Genomic DNA, 26,844 nt, shown 5'->3' on the forward strand with positions numbered 1-26,844 from the left:
TTTCAAATCTGGAGCAGTTGTACTCTTATATTACCTAAATGGCTGGAAATCAAACTTGAGACCAGAGCCCTTGCTTACATAGAGTTGCAATTGATCCAAATCAATCGCAATCCTCCAATCAATCGCAAGTTTGCAGTCTCCTATCTCTTATGTACGAGACGGGGACCAGAAACTGCACCTCAATACAATTCAACTTTAATATAAAGATGAGGTCTTGAACTTGTCTGTTTGCAGGAGGTGCTCTGGAGCATTAGCACTTACTTTTAACGTAACCCTCCGGCCCTCTCGTCCTGTCAGCCATAGTGGAGCCCTGTTGGCTGGAGTAAACATTGCACTTTTTGAGGTACTTGAGGAAGCTCTCTGCGTTGCGCCTGGCCATGGTACACGCCCTCAGGAAGCTTTCCTTCTGGTCCTGATGGCGGCTCATGTGCTTGGCGATGTCCGCGTCGCTGACCTGGGGAGGGGAACGGTCACCGCTGCCCCCACCGCAGAGGTCCTCCTCCCTGGTGTACTCCCTCTCTAGATCCTCTAACACCGATTGCACCTGGGATAGATGAGTATATTCAGAGAAGAGTCATTTAATGACAGTGTTTTATCAGTCATTGGTACAAAATCCATTCCTCCATGCATAGCATTTTTTTTTTGCAATATGAATTAAAACCATAGAATATCCACTTTTCAAGATACATGTATATTTGATTTATCTCTGTTTCTTTGTTTTGGGGGCCCTTGAACTTGCACACCCCCTTTTTGTCTCCAAAATGTCTTTCTTTTGATTTTGCTCCCTCTCCCTGTCTAATCTCACATTTAGATCAATGACAATAACCCATTATATATTCCTCAAATAATCATTTCAATCTCTTTCTAACCTGCTCATGTACATCATTAGCTTATCATCTTCTCATCCTAGAAATAAACTAACCACTAACCCTCCTGAACAAAAAAAAACACAAACCTAATGCCAATGCATTAATACATGATATGGACATAGTTACACAAAGATTTCCATCCATCTTTCCATCTCAACTAACCACCTCACTTGTTCTAAAGTCTGGTAGAAGCAGGCAGCATACTGAAACAGTTTCCTCCTCTCTTCCAATTGCAGGACAGGGGCTTGACATATACTTATCCCTAAATCAATCCTAAAACTCTCCTGTATCATATGCCCCTAATACCAATAACTAACTTCTATTCATCCACCCATTTTAATTCTCTATACTCTCCTCCTACTCACCTGTTCTGAAGTCTTGTAGAAGCTGGCAGCGTACTGAAAGAGTTTCCTCCTGTCTTCTGTTTGCATGACTAAGGCTTGCCATCTTCCTATCCCTAAACCAACCCTAAAGCCCCCTTCCCCTTGTAACAAATGCCCCTATGAATACCAATGACTAAATTATGTTTCAGTTTTAATTCTCCAAACCCTCCTCCTACTCACCTGTTCTGAAGTCTTGTAGAAGCTGGCAGCATACTGAAAGAGTTTCCTCCTGTCCTCCGATTGCATGACAAGGGCTTGCCATCTTCTCTCAATACTGGAGGCGATTCCCTGTATCCTCTCTGAATCATAATGTCTTGATTCTAGGAGCTTGTAGGCAGTGTCGTGGAGACGTATTGCACTTTCTTGGGTTTTCTGTAAATGAATGGTGAAGAATGCTGTCACTTTCAGGGTGTGAATCTGGTCTATTTATATATTGAAGACCAATAAGATCTTTCATACCACCACAATGATTGTTGTCAATTTCATCATCACATTCACCATCATAAGCCCACAAATCTGTAATCAATATTGCTACCACTAAAACTCAGCTATTTGATGACCCCGATTCAATGACCACATCTACCAACATCAACATCCCTCTCGCCATCATCCGTGCCAACATGAATACCACCATCAGCAACACCTCCATTGTTATCATAGTCACCAAACCAAACTGACCACAACCACCATCATGATCATCTAATCATCATTATAATTATCGCCATCATCACTACCAACTCCAACATCATAACCAAAATCACTATCATCATCCCCACCGCTACCCCTTGTACCACCACCCCAACATCATCATCATCATCCTATTGACTACATCATCATCACAATCATGGTCATCACAATCATAATCATGAACATTTCTATTATCACCACCATCCACCATCCCCCTCCCTCACTACCTCCTCCACCCCCACTACCACCACCACCACCACCACAAACACCCTCCCCTATCATCCTCCTTACCTCTATAGCGAGTTCAAACTGCTGATGTTCTGCCTGTAGTTGCTCTGCCTCATTGAGTGAGTTTGGTATAGCAGCTACGGCCAGCATCTTCTCAGCAGTGTGGATCCAGGTCTCAACCTAACAGCAACAAACAAACATAAATATCATATAATCCTCACCATTTTTTTTTTTTTTATTTCGGAGCAAATATATTTCTCAAGGTGACTATTAATTTTATAAACTGTATAGCAAAATAGAAAAATGCCATAATCATTTTCACATATAATACCAGATACTAAATAAAGTCATTAGGCCTTTCAGGCATTTTGTAAATCCTTAATGCAGCATAAAGAACATTGAAAAGCACAATTTTGACAATTTTGTTTAATTTAAATGGATTGTATGGACATATTTCCTGAAGAAAAGCAGACCAGAGTGAAATCTCAAGGAATTATTTTTTAAAAGAAGATTATCTTGAAATGCCCAAAATACTTTGAGGCAAGAAAAATCAAAGCATCAATGCACCTTGTTTCCAGGAGTCAAATGACAGGAGTAGAGATACATGATCCTGCATGTTCCATCAAAAACAGTCATTAGGCCTTTCAGGCAATTTGTAAATCCTTTTTTGACAAGTTTGTCAATGATACATGAACATTGGAAATCTGAGCCTGATCAATGAATAGATAGCATGTTCACTACTTGCTTTTTAAAGGCCTTCTAAGTTTCCAAATTTGTCAAACGTCTGTTAAAGACTAATTTACCATGCTCATCTACAGCATGTTTTCAAAGACCGTTTATAAATTCAGAAAGGAATCACTATCCCCATTACCTGTTCAGCATCGACCTCAAACTGTCTGAGGTCCCTGCATTGCTCCAGCTGGATCCTTCTACTCTCTGACACATCCTCCAGCTCCAGGTAGGCATCCCTGATGTCATCCAGGAGCACTGTGATCCGGGTCTGAGCTGGGATGGAGCCTGTCCTCATGGAGACCTTCCCCGCGGAGTCAAAGAGCTGCACCAGGTCTCGGCCCTGTCATGGGGGAACAAAACAAAGAACAGACATTGTAGTTGTTGTTGTTGTTGTTAAGTATTTGGCATCATCTGTGCCTGGGGGGGGGGGGGGAGCGAAATGAATCACTGTAACCATCTGGGACCCGTTTCACAAAGCCTTTTTTCAATGACAAATGACAAAAATCAGTGACAAATCTGCTGATAACCAATCAGAAGCAAGGATTTCAGTAGCTTATAATAAAAACTGTCATTTGTCACTGATGACAAGTTTTGTGAAACAGGTCCCTGGTCTCTCCTCCTGATATAATTGATTTGGATGTGCAGGTGGACAACCACAGAAGGGTTTTCCCCCTACTCTTATTTGAATAACACAGTGGGTTCTTAACATGCAACAGTGGTGACTCTCCTCAACATGCGGCCTCCAGTTTTAACATCCTATCTAAGGGACAGAGTATTTCCCACAAATATTGTACTTTGTGACTAGAGTATTAGAGGAGTTAATTTTTGTTATTAAAAAACAATTCATCAGCACTATTCTGTGTCGACAGAAAGATGCCACATATCTAATTCTTGACAATTTGCTATGAATTCATAGACATAGTAACAGAAGAACACATACTTATAGGTATGTATCATGAACTTGCATCATCATATTGACTGGTATGCCACGATTCAACTGATATCATTTACTTATCAAAAGAATGGATATATCATAATTTATGGCTATTTTATGTATTGGACGCCATTTTGAACCATTTTCTGGGGTCTGATTTTCTTAGATTTAGAGGATATTGGTTCATATGTCAAACACTACCAGAAACTGTTACAAAACCTTGTTGCAATTTTGGGGTAAGGTTATTTGTTTCCATATACTGACCGGACTACCTGTCAAAAGACCTGCTTTGTGGACAACTAATCTATAAGAATGTAGTTATCACCTGACAACATTTCCAATAATACTTCAAGAGTGACAGTCATCTGCATAGGCATGTACATGTACATACACTTAACATCTAAATTAATCATAACCCTTGTAAATTTGATGTTTTTATGTTTTTCGTAACTCAAGTATGAAAGGTGGACTGGTTGAGTTAGGACCTTTGTTGAATGCTTTTAGATGTAAGCTTTAATATGTCATATTCTCAAGAAATGTAAACAAATCAATTTTCACACAATTACAACTTGACAAAACTTGAAAATGAATAATTCAGTTGTTGGCTGTATGTTCATCTCTTTGAAGTCTTTCACATAGTTATTGCTTCCAAATCTTAATCTAGTAACTACACAAGTTGGTAATGCTCTCAAATGGATTTCACAACAGAGACAGATCTACATTATGTATGTCTACTATAGTGTGTGATGCATTGAAATCCCAACTACTCTTTATACTCTAAAAAGTCTACTATCATCAGTGTTCCTGTGCACATGCATTGAAGGGAATATCCATGTAAATAATTCCAATATTGTTATAATTCTTGGTATATAAATATTCCTACGTTATATTTGGCGGCTGTCATGCATAGTGAGAAATTGTGCTTCAATAATTAAAATGAACAAAAAGAAATGTCACATTTTGATCACACTTTGATACTAAAAAGTACAAATCATATTGTAAATATACATTTATTCAATTCGTAGTTCAGCTCATCCATGACCTGTCATTAAATTTCCATATTTCTTTGAATAATACACACAAAACACTATTTGACTACATTTATTATTACCAATTCCATGTCCTGCTTATCTAGCAAAGTAAGACGATCCCTCTACGCGAAGAGCTAAACATTTACCAACAAAAACAGACCGCTGACCATTACATGCGAGTGTCCGTACATCCTGCTACAAATCACATTCCAGGCTAAAAGCTGCAACAGTGCCCTGCGGCACAGCAAGTTATGGTTACGTCCAAATCCATTTATGATATCAAAAGTTACAGAATTAGAAAGAAGTGCCTCCAAGCCATGGTATCTATTACTACAATTACTGTCCATTTAATGCTCCAAAGACGATGACATTTGTAGAAAGAAAGAAGGTAAAAAAAGAGCAATATGAAAACAAAACAAATTGTTGTATGCAGCGTGTTTTAGTTAATTAAGCACCCACGACATGGGATTAATTTCAAAACCATGCGGTAGAAAATCATAATTCCTGAACCTGGTGGTCTAGTCATCCATGGAATCTTTGTCAACATAACGGGTGTAACAACTAGTAAGCAAACAAATACTGCATATTAATGACAGCTTTCGCTTGGCAATAAACAAACATCAGGCAAAGGATGTATCCGGCAAAACAGTACAAAACAGCAAAACAAAAGCATGGCTGCTGAAATTGTATCAGATAATACTACATTGCATCTGAGGCTCCCAAGGACACTATAACAATTGTCTCATTAGTTTGTTTAAATCACTCATCCATTGGTGTATATTAACGTCAACACAAATAGACAAATAAAGCATCCATTTTCATTTCGGAACGGTAACCTTCAAAATATCAGATAATTAATCTGAACAAATGTATTGTAGGGTGTTTCACTTATTAGCCTACGGTACATCCTATGTCCATCGTTACTAACATGCAAAGTAGTGTCACAAATGTTAAAAAGGTGTCCTTTAAGGTGCAGAAAAATCCCCAAAAGCTGAAATAAAACCAATGTTGAGCAGGATGATGCCAGAGTTCAATTGAGGAACGGTATCCGAACGAGAATGCATGTGAACCCTGTTGCTTCTCCAAGATGATGCATACATGACGAGGATGCTACCATTGTAATACAAACAATTTACATCAAGCCATTGATGACAGGTCGAAGAGACATCCCAAATTAATTGGCATTTAATGAGGATTTATGATCAAATATTACTACGCTTCCTCCCTCTTCAGTCATATGAATGAATGCAGTGGTGGAAGTCAGGGAGATTTGGCCGCGTATGATTCAATTCCATTAACTGTATCTAGAGCTGGATAGAGTTTGATTTTGTCCAGTCAGTCCGCTATATTTAATGATGACCTGGTGTTGGTTGATTGACAATTGGAGAGTAATCGGGTTGTAGCGATAGTTTATACCAACCCAAGGATGCGTGCACAAATTTGCATTTCCACACTGAGGTATTGAAGCAGTGATGATTAATTTAGCAAGGATTCATAATGATATATTGTTATGACAATAGTACTTCGAGGAATATGAGACACTTCCTGTAATAGTTAAATAAAGATGACCATATTCTAATGGTTACATGTACAGGTACAGGTACAATTAAGTCTATCTTTCTGTTCTTTCATTTATTGCAACATTTCATGATTTAAGGAATTTTCATTTCAAACGCTTGGTATCAATGCAATCCCAAAATATCTGTCAATAACAACAATGTTTTATTTTTATGTTATGAATTTTGAAAGATATAGGCCCAATTGGATTAATCAAATACACAAAAGAATTTCATTCATACTATTTTATATATTTGTAATCACTCTGCATGGCAACTGTATTTTTTCAATCATTCACCTTAAACAAGCGATTGTTCTTTCCCTTTGTCTAAATTAAAGGCAAGGAAATGCAATTATTGATCCGCTTTGATACCATTCATCTGTAACCAATCCTCTTGATCAAGCACTACATCAGGCTTTCCAACGGTCATGACAAGTGAATTGAGAGCTAATTAATTTGTGCAAGGCTCCAATACCTATGGTACCCACAATTATCTCATTGGCTGTGCGTATATATAAACAGGCGGTCTGTCCTATAAATGTAATTGACCGTACCTATCTCACACAGCATGACCTAAGCCATGGCAAAACAGGAGATTAATATGGCCTTTAGATTGATCTACTTTAGTTTTTACAGCGCATAATTAAATTGCAGATAGTTCTTACTTTTGTTGGACGCTGTCATATATCACCTTGAAGTCATGATAGAACGTCAATCATATGTATCTAAAACTACACCATAGATAAATGATGTACATGAAAGGCAGATAGTTTAGGCCCACTGCACATTGCATGATCACTCTGCGATTCAACTTTTGAAGAGATTGCAATTGTATTAGACAGAAAATCCTAAACAATTTCATCGTCCTGATTACATGTAGCTTCTAAATCATGATAAGAATACTAACAACCAGGATTTTCGTAGACAATGGCACTACTGGTCTGCCATCACTACAATTCTGAGCCGATTTAGCTTTTCCTTTTCCAAAGAAACATGAAGTCCTTTGAAATTTAGATTTTCTTAATCATATGACTATTCACTAGTATTCAGATCCTCCGTCATTAAGATTTTACAAGTCTGAGTGATTGAATCAAGTGCTTTACAAATTCTTCCAAAAGCTAATCGTTGTCAGATTGTAGAATGTGTGGTGGCCTTTAGATTCACACCTTAAAAGGCCCTTTAACAGATACTCCCCTTTTTAAATTTCAGCTTGGGAGATTAATATTAAAACAAGTATTATACCTTAATACAATAGAAGTATGCAAACATTGAAACAAAGAGCCAAATAATGAGAATGAAGGAGAATAATGAGCATAAAACCAACTCTACATCGACTCCAACCCAACCAATTTTGGGCCATTTGGGGTAATGTTATTTGGTTTGTTCGGTCTTTAGGTCGGTCTGCTGTTGATCTTGTTAGTGTGAATGGGTTACAATATGAATCATTATGATATCATTACACAATACACACCTTTCTGGATTTGGATCTAGAAATCTTCCTCAAAGACATAGCTGTAGATTAGTTCCATCCACAATTCAAATTACTTGATGTCGGTGAAGTGAAATGCTAGACAATCACAATTTCTAGAATTGCCCATCTAGATGTAGAAATCCTTGGTAGTATTTCAAGTCACATGATAACATTGATGCAAACATGCATGTCATTGCACAAATGAACACACAAATATTTAAAATTGAAAGATCCCATTCAGCAACAATAGGCTTGAATCCCTTCATTTCTGCTTCCACACATCAACATGGTATCCATGCAAAAGCACTTATGTATTTGCTCCATGTTCTAAACTTTCACTGGGTCCGTGTCTTTCAAAAACGAGGAAATGTGGAGTTGTTTAACACTTTCTCCTGATAATACATGTATAATGTAGACAGGCCTGAATGTAGATTCTGTGCATCAATATGAACCCATGCCACGAGTCAAGCATTCTTCACAACAGTTTGACCGACTGGTATTTCCATGTTGTGTCAATCATGACAATAATATCAAAAGTAGAAATCATTCTTTGCAAGAACTGAAAAACAGCCAAGTACTTCCTACAGTATGTTGTATATCCTCATGAATTCACAGAAGGGATAGCACAAGTCAGGTAATTAATAATAGATCAGCTGCTATATGATAAGTGCAGTGTTTTTGTTACTACCAGCAACTTGAGATAACGTTACCAGCATCAGAGCTGCAGAAAGCCATACATGAACTGACGTAAAAGTTGTAGTTCTCCATGTGATGAGGGTCAGTTGATGTAATTTTCACAATTTTTAGAGCAGACATTGGGAAGAGGTCAAGTTTCACACAAGCTTTATTTATTGGTGGTGTAATGAGAAAGCATTATTTTTCGTTCACTGAAGATTTAGAGCAACTATCAGTGTTGTGAACAGAGAAACTATTGCTGAAACGTAGCTATTAAAGATTTGAAAGATGAGCTTCCGGATTGTTCAACAATTTGCACATGTAAGAGAAATGGAAGTGAAGTGGTACAGAAAATGTGTCATTGGAAATATACTCATTGATTGAATGGTCCAGGAACTAAATCAAATTCCCAAATCTGGTTTGAATTTAGCATAGCATGACTGAATAAACAACAAAAGGTACAACATATATTGTATTAATTATGTATGCCAACCAACAGAAGACAAATTTCCTGATATGGACAATAAGTTATATTTACATATCCTCATAAGAAATGGTAACCTTATATGATGTGTGCAAAGGTTTATGGTACATGCTTTCGCAGCAACATTCCTAAATGCAACCCTGGACCTGCCTCTATACCACATCCTAGCCTAAACCTAACCTTAAACCCAATTGCAACCCTTACCCCACAGTATATATCTCTGATGAAAAAGGGCCTACGGCATAATTATGTCGGTGGATTCATATCAGCTCATTGTGTGAAAGCCTCTATATCAGGAAATCTGCAACTCTCTGTCATACCTGCAGGTGTATGTACTGTGTAAAGACAATGAATATTCCCCAAGGAATGGAGATGGTGCACATACTGTGTTGCACATATGATATGATCCGATGTCTTGGGTAATCAAATTGTTATTTAAAAGAATATCCAACATACTAATCACACCATGACTGACAACAGACCGAAAATAGACTGAAAGGATGACCCTCAATGGCCAAGAATCTGTTATTTTTTGTCAATATTGCAGAGTGACTGAGACATCAGCCGTCATATTATTCTCAAAATGATACAAGATAATAAATAAATGTATAGACCACTTAAACATAAAGGAAACTTTCTTACCTTTTGAATGAGTTGTACTGTGTTTTCTTGAATACTTTCTACCAGCTCTAAATGACTCTTTAAAATGAAATCAGCTGCGTCCAGATCAAAGCTGTAATCCCTATTGTGCATCTCTTGCGTCCAAATTGGCAGCTGACTCAGAAGCTGAAATACAAATAATAATGACAAATAACAATATTGGTAATATTCATTTATTTCCCTTCATCTTTGAGTCATTCTTTCTCATCCCTATCTGATTCCAAATATTTTCCTCCTTTAAGGCTTTATTTTTCTTGATATTAAAAAAATAAACCTTACTGGATAATTTCATCGTTCCTAGTCTACAACACCTCAATTTTGTCTTGGTTTACTCGCTAATGTACATTTTAAAATCAAAGTTATAGACTATATGTAGTCTTTTATTTCTTCTTTAATGATTTCTTGCTAAGCCTTCCTCTCATACTCTGGAGACATTTCTTGTTTCCTCACAATGTCACAATTTGCCAAAAACTATACCACTTGAAGACTCTCGTTCTCTTCTTTGCTCAGTACTTGTCCTTCAATTTGAATTTGATGAAAATCATTATTTCAACTCTATACTCTATTTGTACACTATTTGTACACTATTCTAACACTATTTGTACACTATTTTAACACTATTTTTACACTATTTTTACACCATTTTACACTACTTTTAAAACGAACTTGACCCTTTACTAATCTCACCTCTAATGCATCTCTTTCAAAATGCCTGAGCTGCAGACATAGCTCTAGTTTGAGCCTCCTCGTGGCCCATAGGTCATCCAGCTTACTCCTCCCATCCTCTAGGTTATTCAGCATCCCATCAATGTGGTGGCACGTATCACTGTAGTTTGCCTTTTTCGTATCCATCTCGATTTGCCTGGTGAAAAAAAATGAGAAAAAAAAGTCACGAAATGAAATAAAATCCTCTTTCTCATGAAATACCATGATAACGTACTAAGCTTTCCTTTTGCATGCAGTTTTGTTTTGTTTTTTCCACAATAGATCAACAAGTACTTTATAGTTTGCCTAAGATATTGCTTTCTTTATAAGTCAAAGACAGTATTAAGATATTTCCCTGAGATTTCTATGTTTAATGTCATAAAATTAATTGCATTCTCTGTGAAGTTTGAAAGCTATTCAGCAACTTTATCAATATTATATCAAAATAACATTGAAACTAAATGATTTATTTCAACAGATGGCGCTACATAAAAATGCCCTGCTGACTCATTGACAAGAGTGTCTCCTTCCATTTGTGAATGAAATTACATTTCTCCTCTCCCTCTCTCTCTCTCCCTCTTTCTCTCTCTCTCTCTCTCTCTCTCTTTCTCTCACACTCTTTCCTTCTCCCTGTCATTCTCCCTTTTTCTTCTCTTCCTTCTTTTCTCCTCTTCTCTTTCTCCCGTTGTATTTTCTCTCTTCTTCTATTTTCATCTCTTCTCCCCTCTTCCTGGCTCTTTCTCTTCCCAAGTCCCCCTTTTCCTCCTCTGTATCTCATTCTTCCTTTTCTGTCCCTAAAATAATAATACAATGTCGAAATTGATGTGCAAACTGCAAAGGAAATTACAGTAATTGTGATTGTCTGCTATTCATTATCACAAACACTACCACCACTGCTATGGGTAAGTGAATGATAAGATGAAAAGCATAGGGAAACCTGATGCTCGACATATGATACTATGCAACTGAATAATAACGACATCACTTTGCTTGTATGAAAAAATGGGTTAAGCACAGAAGTGAAATTTTTACTCCAATCATAATGTTTTGGTAGCTGCAAGCACCAACTCAAGATTAAAATAAACTCTTGAGAACACAATGATCGATAGTCAGCTATAAAAATAAATGATCCGTCATAGACATGGAAGATAACATTGTCTGTTGAGAGCCAGATGGGCATTAACTGCATGTTAAAGTACAGTAGTCAATGCCATTCTTACTCCAAATTGATAAAATAATCACTAATATTAAAAAAATAGTAAATATGTCATATAACCTATAAAATGGACCAAAGTAATATTTTCCCAGTAGAAGCATTTCCCATAATTGACGCTCTCTATCAGTATCCATTATGTCTTCTTTCCACCTTCTACTAGACATAGCATGCATGAAACTGTTACCTGGGGCACAACAAAGGTAGTTAACATCTTTAATGTGATACTGATTACCATACCAGGCAATATGCATTGAATATGAATATGACTATCACGTTCTAATATCTGTGCAGAACAATAGATAGTATGCACTTCAAAGTTTGATTATGTTTCATATTGGATTCAAGGTATACATATTGCTACAATGTGAAGGTATAACTAACTCAATTCCATGAGAATGTTTGTTTACGTCACCATTCATCTCACTTGTGATTTCAATATGATGCAAATATAAACAATCAGGGGGTTTTAAGTACTAAAATATATTACTCTAAGAGGAAAATTTCAGTATGATTTTAGAAATGATAATTGCATTTTATCATTCATGTGGTATTTATTTCATATCAAAATATTTAAGAATCACATGAACACTGCATTAAAAATGTCAGAAGAAGAAAACTGCTGCAGGAAAACACATTGATTACCAATGTCTTCACCTCTGAGTTACTTCAAATAGAAACAATGTCTTACAAACTCTGATTAAACGCTAACCCATTCAGAAATTTTAGCAAGAAGACAATTCACACTGATGCCTTTGTAGTTCATCAACCCCTCATACACAAGTTGCACCTACATGTATAGCTACTCCAGAAGCACAGCTCTCCTTATCACATACCCCCGTGTAAACACACCCTTCCAATCCCTTCTCCAATTCATGAAAACATACACCCTCGCCGCTTGAAACCGAAGGTGCATCTATTAATCCTAACCAAGTGCGAGTGAGGAGAACTTACTAATGAAATTGACCGTTGGGTCCCCTCATGTCCTGTGTCGTTTTAGCCAGTGGCGGCCATGTAAATTAGAATGTCAGATCGAACGGGTATTACCCTCCCGAGAATATCAACAGGGATGAGGATGCTCTTTCTCCCAGCTTGGCCGTCCAAAAAAAATCAACACTAATTGAATTCTTCCAGTGATTTGCTGGCGAGTTCTTGTATTTAAAGGTATACCTCAGCCACCAGGGAGTGAAAATCAGTGGCATTTCATGAATATTCATGCGTTGAAATTCAGTTTGCTAATGAATACTAATTTCCCAATCGATGCTCTTTTATTCACCATCATGACCCGTTTCATCATATCATCCCTTTAGAGTTATAAGGGCATTAATTAATATACCTAGTACCTAACACAAGAATTAATGCCCTTATGGTTCCAAACAAACAATATCATCTGTTGAGAGCCAGAAGGTGTGTTAACCATTTTGTGAAATGATGGGTGTTGATATACCCTTCTCCTTCTCAGAAGATAAATCATACACAGCATGTAATTTAAGTGCAGCACTGTACATTGTAGTTAATCAAATTTACTATTACCACAACACGCCACATAGGTGATGTATGCTCCTGCAATTTACTATTTATAGTTACCACTAAATGCATCTTTCTTTGCTTGACTTAATATTAATAATGCTTCACCACAACAAATGGGTGTAAGTGTAAGCACTTCTCCCAACCTAATAAAATAAGCTTGAATCCAATAACATTCTACTGAATCCACTTGGAGCTCCCATCACAAAAATCGTAGATATGCTCCCTGATATTTCTTGCGTGCATGAAGTGTTGAGAGATTTTTCAGAAAGTACAAGTCCAAAATTTGAAAGCGGCTCCAAACGATGCATGGTCGAACCCTAATTTCTCCTTGAAGCAAGGCCCAATCTTGTAAGATTTTCATTAAAGATGGATAAAGGAAGCAGCTCATCAAGGAGCCTAACCAGTCGTATATCATGTCCTGTTTAGACAACAAGAAAATTATATTAAACTTGTAAAAGGAGAAGTGTATGAAGACTCATTGTACACCTACTGACTTAAAGGGATTGGGTTATAAAACATATCATATGAAGAAAAAGTTGAATGAAGAAACTGGTTTTGAAGAGACCAACGGACATGACAGCTGACCAATCATCAGTGTGCGCTCAAGATAAGCCCCTCCCAGTATGAAGCAACATTAAGGAGAAATGGTTCAGATTCTTTATCAATTTTTGTTTTTGAAATGTTGCTAAAACATACGTTTTGATCGACAACATTTTGTTATAGGCCATTCAGACTATGAAAATAATCCAATAACTTATCATATACCTGTATAGTTTTTGAACAGCAATACAATGAATTTTGGTTGTCTGAACTGGGGCTGCATGTCTTTGAAAGCTCAGGCAATGACAGATTGAATGAAAATAAAAACCTCCTGAGGATGTGAGCGGGTGGATAAACGATCCTGTAAATGCTAATTGAATTCACTCATTGATAGAGGTATCACAGAAGATGATAGCACCTGCTTTAAAGGCTCCTAGCTTCATCAACTTGGCTGTGATGAGATAAAGTACAGCATCTGAATTTCAAATATCTCAAAGTTTATACCTATTTCCAAAGCTAAATCCTCAGCTGGGACAATCCACCCTCTACTACAACATGTGTATTTTCTGTAATCATACTAGGCATACTATTATTATAACAGGTGCCTGGGACACAGCATGGGCACCTAAAATCTAAAAACCTATAAGGCCATTAAAAAAAAAAAAAAATTTAATCATGTTTAGCAATGATTTTAAAGAGAAGGTTGAGTTCTGGGAAGAGGTAAAAAATAATTTGTGAGCGTTATCATTGTTATTATGCAAGGGTGGAAGAACATCAGATTAAACATGTTCCCTGAAAAGCATGGCTCTTCAAATGCCATCATATTCTAAATATGACATGAAACATCGTAAAAATCGGGGGGTAGGTTTTTTTCGCCATGTGCTCGTGTAGTCCCATATACATCATTCTGTGTACAGTGCTTGTAACTTTGCCAAGATTTGGCCAAATTTCTTATCATTTTGATGATTCAAGAACCTTGCAATACACTCGAATACTTATATACTAGATGATCAATCTTTTCTGATAGATTCCACACCGTTTCTTTCACAATGCAATCACATGACCAGAACTCAACTTTATCTTTAATAGCAATGACTTCCTTTGGGGGGCTTTTACCGGCGGCCATCTTGAAAAATAGCCTGACTGTCAGGGAAAATGTACGGAGCAGCCATTTTGAAGAAGAAAAAAGGGGGGGCCTCCTCCTTCCCATTTTTCAAAAAGGCAGGACGCTAAACATGTTTTATTTTTATTTGGCCTAATGAGTTGTTTTAATTCAGAGACTCTTAATGATTCAACAAACACATATTGGGGAATACAGCTCTATGAGATTGTGATGTGAAAAGGGTCAAGTGTCGATGCCACGAGATGAGGACCAGAATTCATGAATTATTTCTGACGAGGGAAGAGGAAAAATCAATTTCGTAGCGAGCAATTAAATACATCTGATATGTCATCTGCTCTGCTCTGCACTCACTCGCACGCTCTCTCTGGGATGAAACTTTTAAATGAAACCCATATTATATCTTCAATAATTATCTTCTTGATTGAGCATGAAATATGAAAACACTGAATATGAAGAACTTGTAGTTCCATTATATTTGGAGATATGATATACGATATATATAAACACTGAATATATGAAGAACTCCTAGTTCCATTATATTTGGAGATATGACATACGATATTGTCTATACGATTTAGCTTGATGGAGTAATATAAATTTGTTGGCACTGTAATATTAAATAAAATAATACCTGTAGCTCAGCGCTAACAAATGGCACAAACCTAAACACCCATAAAGGATTAATCATGACCACATTTAAATTCCAATTTACTGCATCTTTAAGAAAACATATTTCTTGGTCAAATAAAACATTTTTCTTTCTAATATATATGTATATAAATATATAATTATTATTACCAAATGAAATATGACTAACAAAAATATATGGTTTGTTGGTGCTTCCATCAACATCATAAGATAATTGTTTTCTTCACTACCTCACTCTCACAGCTTCAATGTTGAACATTCATTTTGCTTTCCCTGGCCACATTTCTTGCTTGCTTTATCTCCCTACTATATTCCATTTTTCTGAATCATATTCACACCCCTTCCCTCTTTCTCTTTCTATCTTTCCTTCTTCGTGTTCTCTTTCTCTTACGCTTACTCAGCACTACACAGTATCACAAGATCTACCCAGATCTGATAAACACTAGAGTACGGATTATCTGCAAATCTGTCTTTCAGTGATTATATTTCAAAGGCTGTCTGTACTTTTATTTCATAACAATTTGTTAAAGCTAGTCTGAGATCCTTGTTTTGTTTGTATCAGAGGGAAGGGAAGCTTTGCAAACAGGTTTCCCAAAGCAAGGCTGAAAATTGAATAACAAGATTGTGATGTACTTTTATGATCACTTTTACCCTCTGTTAACTTCTGATCGTTTTTTTTTCTTCCTTCATTCGTCAAACAATGACGACAAAACAGTTTTTGAGAAAGAAGTGGGGAAATCCTATTACCTAATGACCTGCAGGCTTTTTCTTTACGATCTTTAGGTTCCTTAGGTTCCACAAAGCAAAGCCATCAAGGTCTATGTGCTACTTCTCTACCATACACCGACCAGTTCCCTGGTGATTTTTTTTCTTCTTCTTTAGTCCCATACACATACAATGGAGTTGTAAGATGTCCTTGGTGGGTTATTACAGGGCATATTGAACAGGGGGCTGCAACTGTGTAAACTCTTTGGCAGAGCCAAGATAAACAGGACTGATTGTGATGTATACCAACCATGCTGGGAGCACAACATGGCCTGCTTAATCTACTTCCTCGCTGCTGCTGGAATCGCAAGAATTTTCTGAATTGGATCAATCTTGATTTTCTCTGAATTTCTTGATTTCTTCAAATAACACCTCAATCCAAACTTGGGAGTAATTCAGTGTAAATATTATTGATTGAACAAACCTAAAGTACACGGTGCACGCATGGCCAAATGTACAATTTTAGTTGATGGTCCTACAAGCAACTGAAGCAAGCCTCCAAATGTACACTTCATTAGTCTTGTAGGACTGTGAGATGTACCTGTAAGGAAACCATTATGAAATAGCGTAGGCAATCCCAAAGTGATCATCAATAGCCATGCCTGACCCTGGATAGACAATCCATTACACAATTCCAAGAAAGATCTCTTTGGAGATGATGATCATCAATGAAACAAGGAATCAGAACATACTTTAACATGAGACCCATTTCAGGTGGAGGATCCAGGATTTTGGGGGGGGGGGGGGGGGGGGGGGGGGTACACTCCAGGAAAACAATCTGATAGGCAAAATTTCAAAAAAAGTTTCAAATTTCTTACAATAACTAACTTACATGATTTACATAAAAACAGCACTTGTTCCGGTTCCCCCTTCAAAAATATAAAAGGAGTTTGTCATATATTTGGGTGCATATAAAGTATTAAAAATAACAAAAGATGTTTTATTTTCCTATTTTTAAGATGTATCAAAACAGGGGGCCACTAGCAGGTTGCCCCCCCCCCTCCTTACACTCACCAGTGCCTATTGCCTTGGTATCAAGACCTATTTGGTTTCATAAGGGTGGGGGGGGGGGGGGACCGGGAGGGGGGCTTCACGGTTCCCTGCAAGCTTTGATTACAGTGTCCCATAAATCTCCTACATGTAGACACCTATAAACATCCTATCTCCCATTACAAGCCTCTGTAAACAATCAAAGCTGGCTGATCATGGCTTTTAGGGATAATGATAATAAACTATTGTTTTTTTAAAGCATTTCAACAACTTCAGTGTCTGTACAAAGGGAACTTCCTGCTATTCCATAACTCTACCCCAGTGGATAATTGTGCAACACCCTTCAACTACAGTACAGTCAAAATAAACCACCCCCCCCCCCTAACGTTTGTAACGTTTTCAAAACGTTAATTATATATCTAACCTTTTAAAGCCCGCAGTTGCAATTAGCAGGATATTTGGTCGAGAAATATCCCAAGAAATTTTGGTCTTGTTTCCAAAATGTCCTGCTATTTGGGAAATAGCGGGCTAATTTGCAGCCATCTGAGCTAGTTTGGGATGAGCATATTGGTCTGGTGAAGACGCAATTTCGAGCTCCGGGATAATATCCAGAGTCTGAAAATAGTGGGTTATTTGCTGATGAAAACAGGCCTATTGCACACTGTCTGTATATCACAAGCACTGTCCAGTGTTTCTTTCTCTAAGGAAGATTGTTATCCTTGGTGGGCAGTACGCGTGTAAATAGACACCGTAAATAGACCACTGCATACAGAGCATACTGAAGACCTATGTGTCACACCAAGCATGAAATCATGTCCATTTAGGCCTTCATGTTCACACCATGTAAACATAGTCTTAGGAGGGAATAATGAGTTTCTGATACATCCAGTGCCGGAACTAAGACATGTATTGAGAAACATATCATCAACGGTTGTAAACACAGGGATGCGCACTGTGTCTTATTACACAGGAAACGTGAAGGCACATACAATAACAATGCTAGGATGTAACATGTATGAGCATTGACATGTAACTTGAATAACAAGAACACTTATGAATCACTTATTGTTCCAGCTAAAAAGTACTCAAGTACGTACAAGAAGAAGATACAAACAGGATTGCAAAAGACATCTATTCTTCTGGTGTTATAACATTGGCTCCTGATTTCATTCAATACATGTATAATACAATTGTATACAATTATTTTTTGCTTAGTCAGAGCATCGACCTACTAAGGGTGCGTTCAATCGAATTTTCGAAGCTAGAATCACAAACATGAATCACAAATCAAAACGCCGTTACAAAAAACAAGGTCACTGCGGTTAGCGTTCAAGCGATTTTTCATCAATGCTGATTCTAGCTCATTTCGAGCCCAGCCACTGCGGATCACACTCGCAGTTTGACCCAGGAAGTATAGGTCAACTTCGGCGCGCGCTTTTTGGAATTGTTTACGGCCGACTGTCGACTGCTGTTTTGAGCATAGATCGCAATAAAAAAACAAAGAATGAAAAGGTGATGGAAGGAAGAAACAAAAAATAACCTAAGGAAAGACAGAAAGAGAAAGTGATAGAATGATCGAAACAAAGAATAACATAAGAGAAGGTGATAGAAGGAAAAGAACAAAGATTAACATAAGGATAGAAGGAAGAAACAAAGAATAACAAAAGAGAAAGTGATAGAATTATAAAAACAAAGAATAACATAAGAGAAGGTGATAGAAGGAAGAAACAAAGAATAACATAAGAAAAGACAGAAAGAGAAAGTGATACAATGATTAAAACAAAGAATAAAATAAGAAACTGTGATAGAAGGAAAAGAACAAAGATTAACATAAGAATAGAAGGAAGAAACAAAGAATAACATAAGGAAAGACAGAAAGAGAAAGTGAAAGAATTATAAAAATAAAGAATAGCATAAGAGAAGGTGATAGAAGGAAAAAAACAAAGATTAACATAAGAATAGAAGGAAGAAACAAAGAATAACATAAGGAAAGACAGAAAGAGAAAGTGAAAGAATTAAAAAAACAAAGATTAACATAAGAATAGAAGGAAGAAACAAAGAATAACATGAGGAAAGACAGAAAGAGAAAGTGATAGAATTATAAAAATAAAGAATAACATAAGAGAAGGTGATAAAAGGAAAAAAACAAAGATTAACATAAGAATAGAAGGAAGAAACAAAGAATAACAAAAGAGAAGGTGATAAAAGGAAAAAAACAAAGATTAACATAAGAATAGAAGGAAGAAACAAAGAATAACAAAAGAGAAAGTGACAGAATGATTAAAACAAAGAATAACATAAGAGACTGTGAGTGAAGGTAAAAAACAAAGAATAACATAAGAGAAGGTGATAGAAGGAAGAAACAAAGAATAACATAAGGAAAGACAGAAAGAGAAAGTGATAGAATGATTAAAACAAAGAATAACATAATAAACTGTGATAGAAGGAAAAGAACAAAGATTAACATAAGAATAGAAGGAAGAAACAAAGAATAACATAAGGAAAGACAGAAAGAGAAAGTGATAGAATTATAAAAATAAAGAATAACATAAGAGAAGGTGATAAAAGGAAAAAAACAAAGAATAACATAAGAATAGAAGGAAGAAACAAAGAATAACATAAGGAAAAACAGAAAGAGAAAAAGAGGAAAACAAGGTATAACATAACGGAACAGGCCATGATAAAGAGCATGGTATAGTAAACGCAAATTGCATGAAAAGCAGGCGCGCGGTTTTTGCCCAAACCGGAACAGGCTCCGTCATACAATCATGATTGAGAACTCCGTCCGTTCAATCGAATTTTAGCGACCGTGATTCTGCAGAATCATGATACAAAACGCATCTTTTTCAGCGTTTCATGTTTGTGTTTTCAAACACGTTTATTTTTACGACCGACGAAAAAATCGCTTGAACGCATTGCGTTTTAAACTAAACGTCTTTAGAAACCGTGATTCTAGGGTGAAAAAGTGTCGATTAAACGCACCCTAAGACTACTACTTCTTAGTAGGTCCATGGTCAGAGCAAAGAAAGAGCAAATTCACCTGCAACCAAGGCTACATGTCCATTCTTAACAAGTGCAATTATTATTTAACTGTCAATTATATATTTTTATGATATGAGATATCAAAGGAAGATTGACCATTATGGACGGTCCCACGGGAATTTCAAATGACCCATGAATGTCAGGCTCCATTTAGAAAAAATAGCCTAACAGGTTAATAGTGTATATAGCTGGGCAATAAGACATTCCATGCATTCACCAATGGTAATAGCATTGCTATCATTTTGGTTTATTGTTTTGTGGAGGTTTAGATGTGACATTTATAACCATTTACAGTTTTACGGTATCGTAACAACAACAAAACCATGATTTCTTCTCATTTTCCTCTCATTCTCCTCTTCTCTCTTTCCGTTCATGTATCAATCCATCTGTTTCTTTCTCACTCTTTTTATTTACACTTTGTTATGTTGATGTTGATGAGGAGGACGATTACTTCAGTTATCAGACTACAAATGAACCCGACATATGGTTTAGAGGCTGGTAAGAAGTTAAGAACCAGGTGATGAGGATCTATACCTTACAAACCATATCTAGCACATCTCTTTGGTTTCAAACCAGGGCCTCCTGATTACAAGACCACAGCTCTATCAATGAGCCATTGCGCCCCCTCCCCCCATGTTTCATTCTTAGCTTATTTCCTTGATATTATGGAATAATTTGAGATGACATACCTTAATTGGTCAATCAGATTTTGTCCTATTCCAATGGTATTGACCGAGGCATCGACAGTTATCGTCCTCTGATGCTCAAACTCTGCTAAATCCTTCTCCGCACCGTCCACAGCCTCAGAGACGATGCTGCTGCGCAAACTTTCTTGCAGTTCTTTGTACCATATACTCAGCTGTGGGAGAATAAGATAAAATTGTTTTATACCATCGATTACAGAAAATAGTACTCTACTTTTTAATTGATTTCTTGAAAACCTCACTTCAAATCCATACACTGACATTCTAAGAATCAAATAGATTTAAAAAAAATCATTTTCACTCTTGTTGGAGGAAAACATATTATGTCACATAGAATATGCTTGATTGTACTAATGTAATTATTCAAGGTGATCATACTAAAAAACAACATTATCAAGCTAATTGTTTGATCTGACCATGTGCCCCAGTAACATTTGCACTGCAGGCTTTATTTCACTAAAGATACAGGGTTAGGGTTGCGTTTTGGGATTAGGATTAGGGACTTAAGAGTAAGGATTAGTGTTAGCTCTACAGCTGAAGTTTGGAATTCAGTTAAGACTTTGAAATAGACTGAGAAGCATTTGTCACAAGAACAAGAGTTTAGTAAAACTGTTTAGTGATGTCAAATTCTACGAGGTGACCAGCTAAGGACCACAAGATTTCCTTCTCAACCTACCTCTTTACTGTGCTGATGAAAGGCCACTGACATAACAAGCAACTGACGACGCTGTGCAACTCGGCTAATAAAGTCCCCGACTTTGGCTTCTAGAGCCCTCGCAACTGGTTCGATCTCGTCCGGCTCGCACTCCCCGGTCTGAGCGAGCTGCGCGGCGTCTTTCAGAAGTCGCTCTGCATTTGTGAAAGTATTCTGCAAATATAAATGGAAAAAAAAAAATTGAAATGTAATTAAACATATAATTGGATTAAAAAACTGATAAAAAAAAGTGTTCGTTTAAAAAAACAGGTTGATTTACGAGATCTAAATTTACAAAATTCATCATGTCATATAAAACAAGCAGTGTTTATCTTTGTTTCTCACTTGCTCACAATTTCTACATATTCACACCTTCACCCTCCCCCCTTTTTTTTAGAGGGAGGGGTTGGGTAAACTTCAGAGATTCTCCTTCAAAAAGCAACTTTAACTCTCCTTACATTGCAGCCACACTTACAATCTCATTATGATTTGGGCCAATATACATGACACCCAAATCAGGCAAACACTCACATTTCCTACTATCATTATATTATGCCATTTATACCATCACTTCATTTTCTTCTCAACTTCTTCTCTTGACTTTTCTTCTCTCTGCCTATTCATCTCACCCATTCTCACAATAACTACTGTACTGTAAAAATCATAATCATACCACAAACTTACATCCAGAATGTATCACCAACCTATTCCTCGACCTCACTATCTATTCCTCGACCTGCCTCAAAGCTACACTCATCTTTCACACTAAATGCAAATCACCAATAGCAACACAAATTTGTGAATAAAGATCACAGTTGTCTCAATATAGCATACTATGCACACTCCTTTGTTCTTAACCAACCAAAACAGTTGTTTAGGAGCAAAAAACAGCCAAAGACAACACAAAAACGTGTGTTTTATTTGTGAAGCAAATACGAACAATAGCCAGTGTTATGCCCTATAAATTGGAGTGGGTCAATATTTTGATGCTGCCTGATGGACCAGAATGATACAAGGTCACACTTTACTTGCGATTCATAACGCTTTGCAAAGGTTAGTTTTGTTGAAAATTAAGGACATAACTCTTTATCCCTTCCACCACCTCTTGAAAAGGATTATCCTACTCTTGGGTTATAATTGGACTGCTGTTAATTTTGGTGATTTGAAATTTTATTGATTTTTTTATAAGCTTTTTTTCTTCTCTTATTTTATTTAGTATATTAAAGACTGACCAGCAGCACAATATAACAATTCACAGTGTTGGAATATATATCTATGATACAAAGTTAACCGAGAATACATTTTACTTGAAGCTCATCAGCAGCATACAGTATTCTCTTTATCGTTGCAGCATGCCATCAGGGCAGTTTTCTTGCCGATGGTGGAGTCAGGGTTCTGACCCTATGGCATGACAATAGTATTCTTTTCATATCATTTACATACAGTTTCTGTCTTTGACACGTTGTAGCAGCAGAGTATACAGATTTCATCATAAATCTTACAGTAAGAAAGCTTCAAGTATATGGTATACATCTTACACTTCCCTTCAATAATATATATTTTTGTTTCAATTAAATGGAATATCTCCGAATATGACATTAGAATGTGTGTAGCATGAGCAATGTGGGAAAATGCCAAAAGCATGATAATACACTCTACAAATATTTATATGTACAAGGCAATGTACTTCATGTAGATATGTTCCAACTGTCATTTTTAATATATTATTGAACCTATCATCATAATCACCTTCCCCTTTATTCTTCTCTTCCTTTTTTAATTCTCCCTCTCTTACCACCACCTCCCCCCCCCCTCTCTCTCTCTCTCTCTCTCTCTCCTCCTCCTCCTCCTCCCCCCTCCCCCTCCCCCCTCCCCCCTCCCCCCTCCCCCTCCCCCTCCCCCTCCCCCTCTCTCTTTTCTAGAGTATCACATGTGAAAACATATATATTTATTGCAGAGCAATAGAACAGGCCTTGAAACCATGGAGATTGGACATTCACATTGGTGCAGCTTTACACCGAGACCCATACCATGGACCTACTAATGCCCATACGGTACCGATCACTTGGGCTGCAGAGAAATGAGGGCAATATAAGCACATCTTATACTCACAGTGACTGAAATACGCCTCATGAATTTTAAATCATTGTATACACAGGTAGCCTGAAGCTCATTCTTAAAAGGCCAGTATAATGCTATGCATATAGGCAATACATACAGAAAAACCTATATAAAAGCCCATCATTCCAGTCACACCACCAAACCGCCTCCACACCTACTCCACACCGACTGATTCTTGGTTATTTATTTGGTATAATGTAATTGTCTGTTTGATCTGTTGTTGGTCTGGTGACTGTCACGATAGGGTGACTGAGGTGTGACTATCTTCATCAATAATTATTACTTGTAAGTGATGAAATGTTTTGAAATCTATGGCAGTAAGATGAAGTTGTGATATGTAACAAATTTGTTTATTTTTCCTTGTTCACTCCTAGTAGAAAAAAATAAGACTTTAAAAATGTCAATCAAGATCACAATTATAAGATTATCATGTCAAAAGAATACAGGCTATCCAATACAACTGGATATAGTAGTACAAATTCATATTATTTTGAATGGCAAAAGTCTACAATAATCAACATTACTAGGAATTCAAACTTTATTTGTAATTCCATATTTGTTTTAAGCACTTTGCCAACAGTGACAAGCAAAAAAAGACAATCCAAATACAATAGATTTAGTCTAGATTTATATTCCCGGATTATTTAATAGCGAAGGGAAATGAGCGCCAGTCTGCTGACTAGTGAATGCATCTCTGACATCTTGTTGAACAAATAACCAGGAAGAAAAGCTGGAGGATTATCCTGCCTAATCTGTTGTATTTTCCCTTTTGACAAACACTAATCTGGCAAGCAAGAGAATAAACGAGGGTAAACAAATGAAAGGGGGTACTTTATTAATTGTTCTTTTCACTTCAAATAAAATAAAATCCTTTATATCTCACCATTGTTTAGTTCAAGAGCTTTGATTTGGGCAAACTCTCTAGACCTATAAAGAAATGCCACCACAGTGAATTGAAAGCTCTACAGATTTACAGAAAATTGACTCTTGCTGGTAACTTTTAACTCAACAGCCAGTAAATGAACCATAAAGCTTATGGTCTATAAACTGTGGCAAAGGCTCATACCAAATAATATAAAACAGATCAATCAATCAATGACTGTACTGTTTCAGCATTGCTCGTTTACTAAACCATTTGCTAAGTTTCTAATCTGTATACACTGTACATTCATGTTGTATAGTAAACAATATAAATCTAACAAGTCTTCCTCCTGGAGCCAGAAGGGCAACTCTGTTTTGAAACATAGGCGTTGCTCCCCTTTATCTGGTCCAAACAGATGAAATAGTGCATCTTTGACCACACTGTCATCTTTGAGACTTGAGATGTGTAACTGAATGCATCCATGTTCCCTTGGAAACCTGATACCTGTTTCACAAAGCCTTTTTTCAATGACAATTGACAAAAATCAGTGACAAATCTGCTGATAACCAATCAGACGCAAGGATTTTAGTATAGCTTGTAACAAAAACTGTCATTTGTCACTGATGACAATTTTTTGAGAAACGCCCCCCTGATCCTCCATGCTGAGTGAGCTTCATCCTGGTCAGAGTTACTCTCCAATGATGCCGGACCCCAAAGAGTTAATTCAAACCTCTATCAGAGAATATCAGGCTCAAACCTTTTACACCCCTTTCTCTCCTTAACACGCTTCTCTTCGACCAAGAGCTATCCATGATTATTCATTTCCCCGTGTAAAAACAGAGGGCTACTTGATACTTTGTAGGTAAGGCATGCCGCACCTAGCTCCAGGCGATTCCATTTTTCATTTATCATTCGATCAGGACAGCAATGAATGATAGAATTACCATCGTTCATTAGCATTTCATCCCCACGGCACGATGGAAACAACGGTGTTACAGGGTGTAAGGCAAGATTATAAACCGACAGCTCAATATGTGATGCAGTCTCAGCTCTCTAATCAATCTTACCTACATGTTGGAGATCATAAGTTCCATTAATATTATTCAATGAGATTTTGGTATCAATCTTAAAATTCTTTTCAGCACTACGTTTCAACCGGTTTGAGGGTATCATCTCCATAAAACTATTCCTTGCAATGAGCACACCCTCAGTCTCCAATTTTCATACTACCTCCGGAGTTGGTTCTTCTCTATGTACATTGTAATATACATCTACATGTAAATGGGGCTGTCTATAACTTCAAAACATAAAGAAAAGGCATTTGAACAATCGACCCAGCTTGTTTACTTTTACTGTAACTTTAAGCAATACCGGTAAGCATTTTCCCACTTATTTATTATAAATCTGTTAGTGTATGTGTCTATATCGATACACACAATTTGAGTAGCAATAATCCATTTCATTAAAAAAATTGACCAACAGCATAGAAGAGGGGAAATAATTTGTAATATTTTTTCAGTCCAATATAATAAGTTTTGGCTCTTAATCACAATTGCCAAATCAACATTACAGAACCCATTCCAAATGTACTTTCAAGAGTATTTCTAGAATTTCAGGCTTGAATTGTGACTAAAATCATAAGCCTCACTCTGTACATATCTTTTAATATTATTCAACAGCACACTCATCTGAATCTCTGGCATGTCCCTGTCTGAAGTAACCTCCTGCATGACCGTGTACATGTCTCTCACACATGCATGCAGAGAGCAGATGCTCTTAGTTTCTATGTTAACAGACCCCTTAATCCCCATCTTCTATTTCTGAGATGCGTTCATTAGTTTCCATGTTAACAGACCCTTAATCCCCATCTTCTATTTTTGAGATGCGTTCATTAGTTTCCATGTTAACAGACGCTTAATCTCCATCTTCTATTTCTGAGATGCGTTCATTAGTTTCCATGTTAACAGACCCTTAATCTCCATCTTCTATTTCTGAGATGCGTTCATTAGTTTCCATGTTAACAGACCCTTAATCTCCATCTTCTATTTCTGAGATGCGTTCATTAGTTTCCATGTTAACAGACCCTTAATCTCCATCTTCTATTTCTGAGATGCATTCATTAGTTTCCATGTTAACAGACCCTTAATCTCCATCTTCTATTTCTGAGATGCGTTCATTAGTTTCCATGTTAACAG

At 36.9% G+C, this 26,844-nt stretch overlaps 1 protein-coding gene across 1 annotated transcript in view; it reads right to left on the minus strand.

Annotated features, from left to right (window-relative positions):
- Nucleotides 1–21,860, minus strand: part of LOC100893604 (kalirin) — a 44,890-nt gene extending 23,030 nt beyond the window's left edge. The window contains exons 1-8 of the mRNA XM_030974192.1: nucleotides 21,649–21,860; nucleotides 20,958–21,127; nucleotides 10,400–10,574; nucleotides 9,695–9,838; nucleotides 3,039–3,239; nucleotides 2,231–2,347; nucleotides 1,433–1,624; nucleotides 262–544 (exon numbers count right to left, since the gene is read on the minus strand). Of these exons, the coding sequence (XP_030830052.1) occupies nucleotides 262–544; nucleotides 1,433–1,624; nucleotides 2,231–2,347; nucleotides 3,039–3,239; nucleotides 9,695–9,838; nucleotides 10,400–10,574; nucleotides 20,958–21,127; nucleotides 21,649–21,681 (1,315 nt within the window). The 5' untranslated portion in view covers nucleotides 21,682–21,860. The remainder of the gene's footprint in view (nucleotides 1–261; nucleotides 545–1,432; nucleotides 1,625–2,230; nucleotides 2,348–3,038; nucleotides 3,240–9,694; nucleotides 9,839–10,399; nucleotides 10,575–20,957; nucleotides 21,128–21,648) is intronic.
- Nucleotides 21,861–26,844: the final 4,984 nt, after the last annotated feature.

The sequence above is a fragment of the Strongylocentrotus purpuratus genome, unplaced genomic scaffold (genome assembly GCF_000002235.5).
Source record: "Strongylocentrotus purpuratus isolate Spur 01 unplaced genomic scaffold, Spur_5.0 spur5_scaffold_7, whole genome shotgun sequence".
In the NCBI taxonomy this organism is placed as follows: domain Eukaryota; kingdom Metazoa; phylum Echinodermata; class Echinoidea; order Camarodonta; family Strongylocentrotidae; genus Strongylocentrotus; species Strongylocentrotus purpuratus.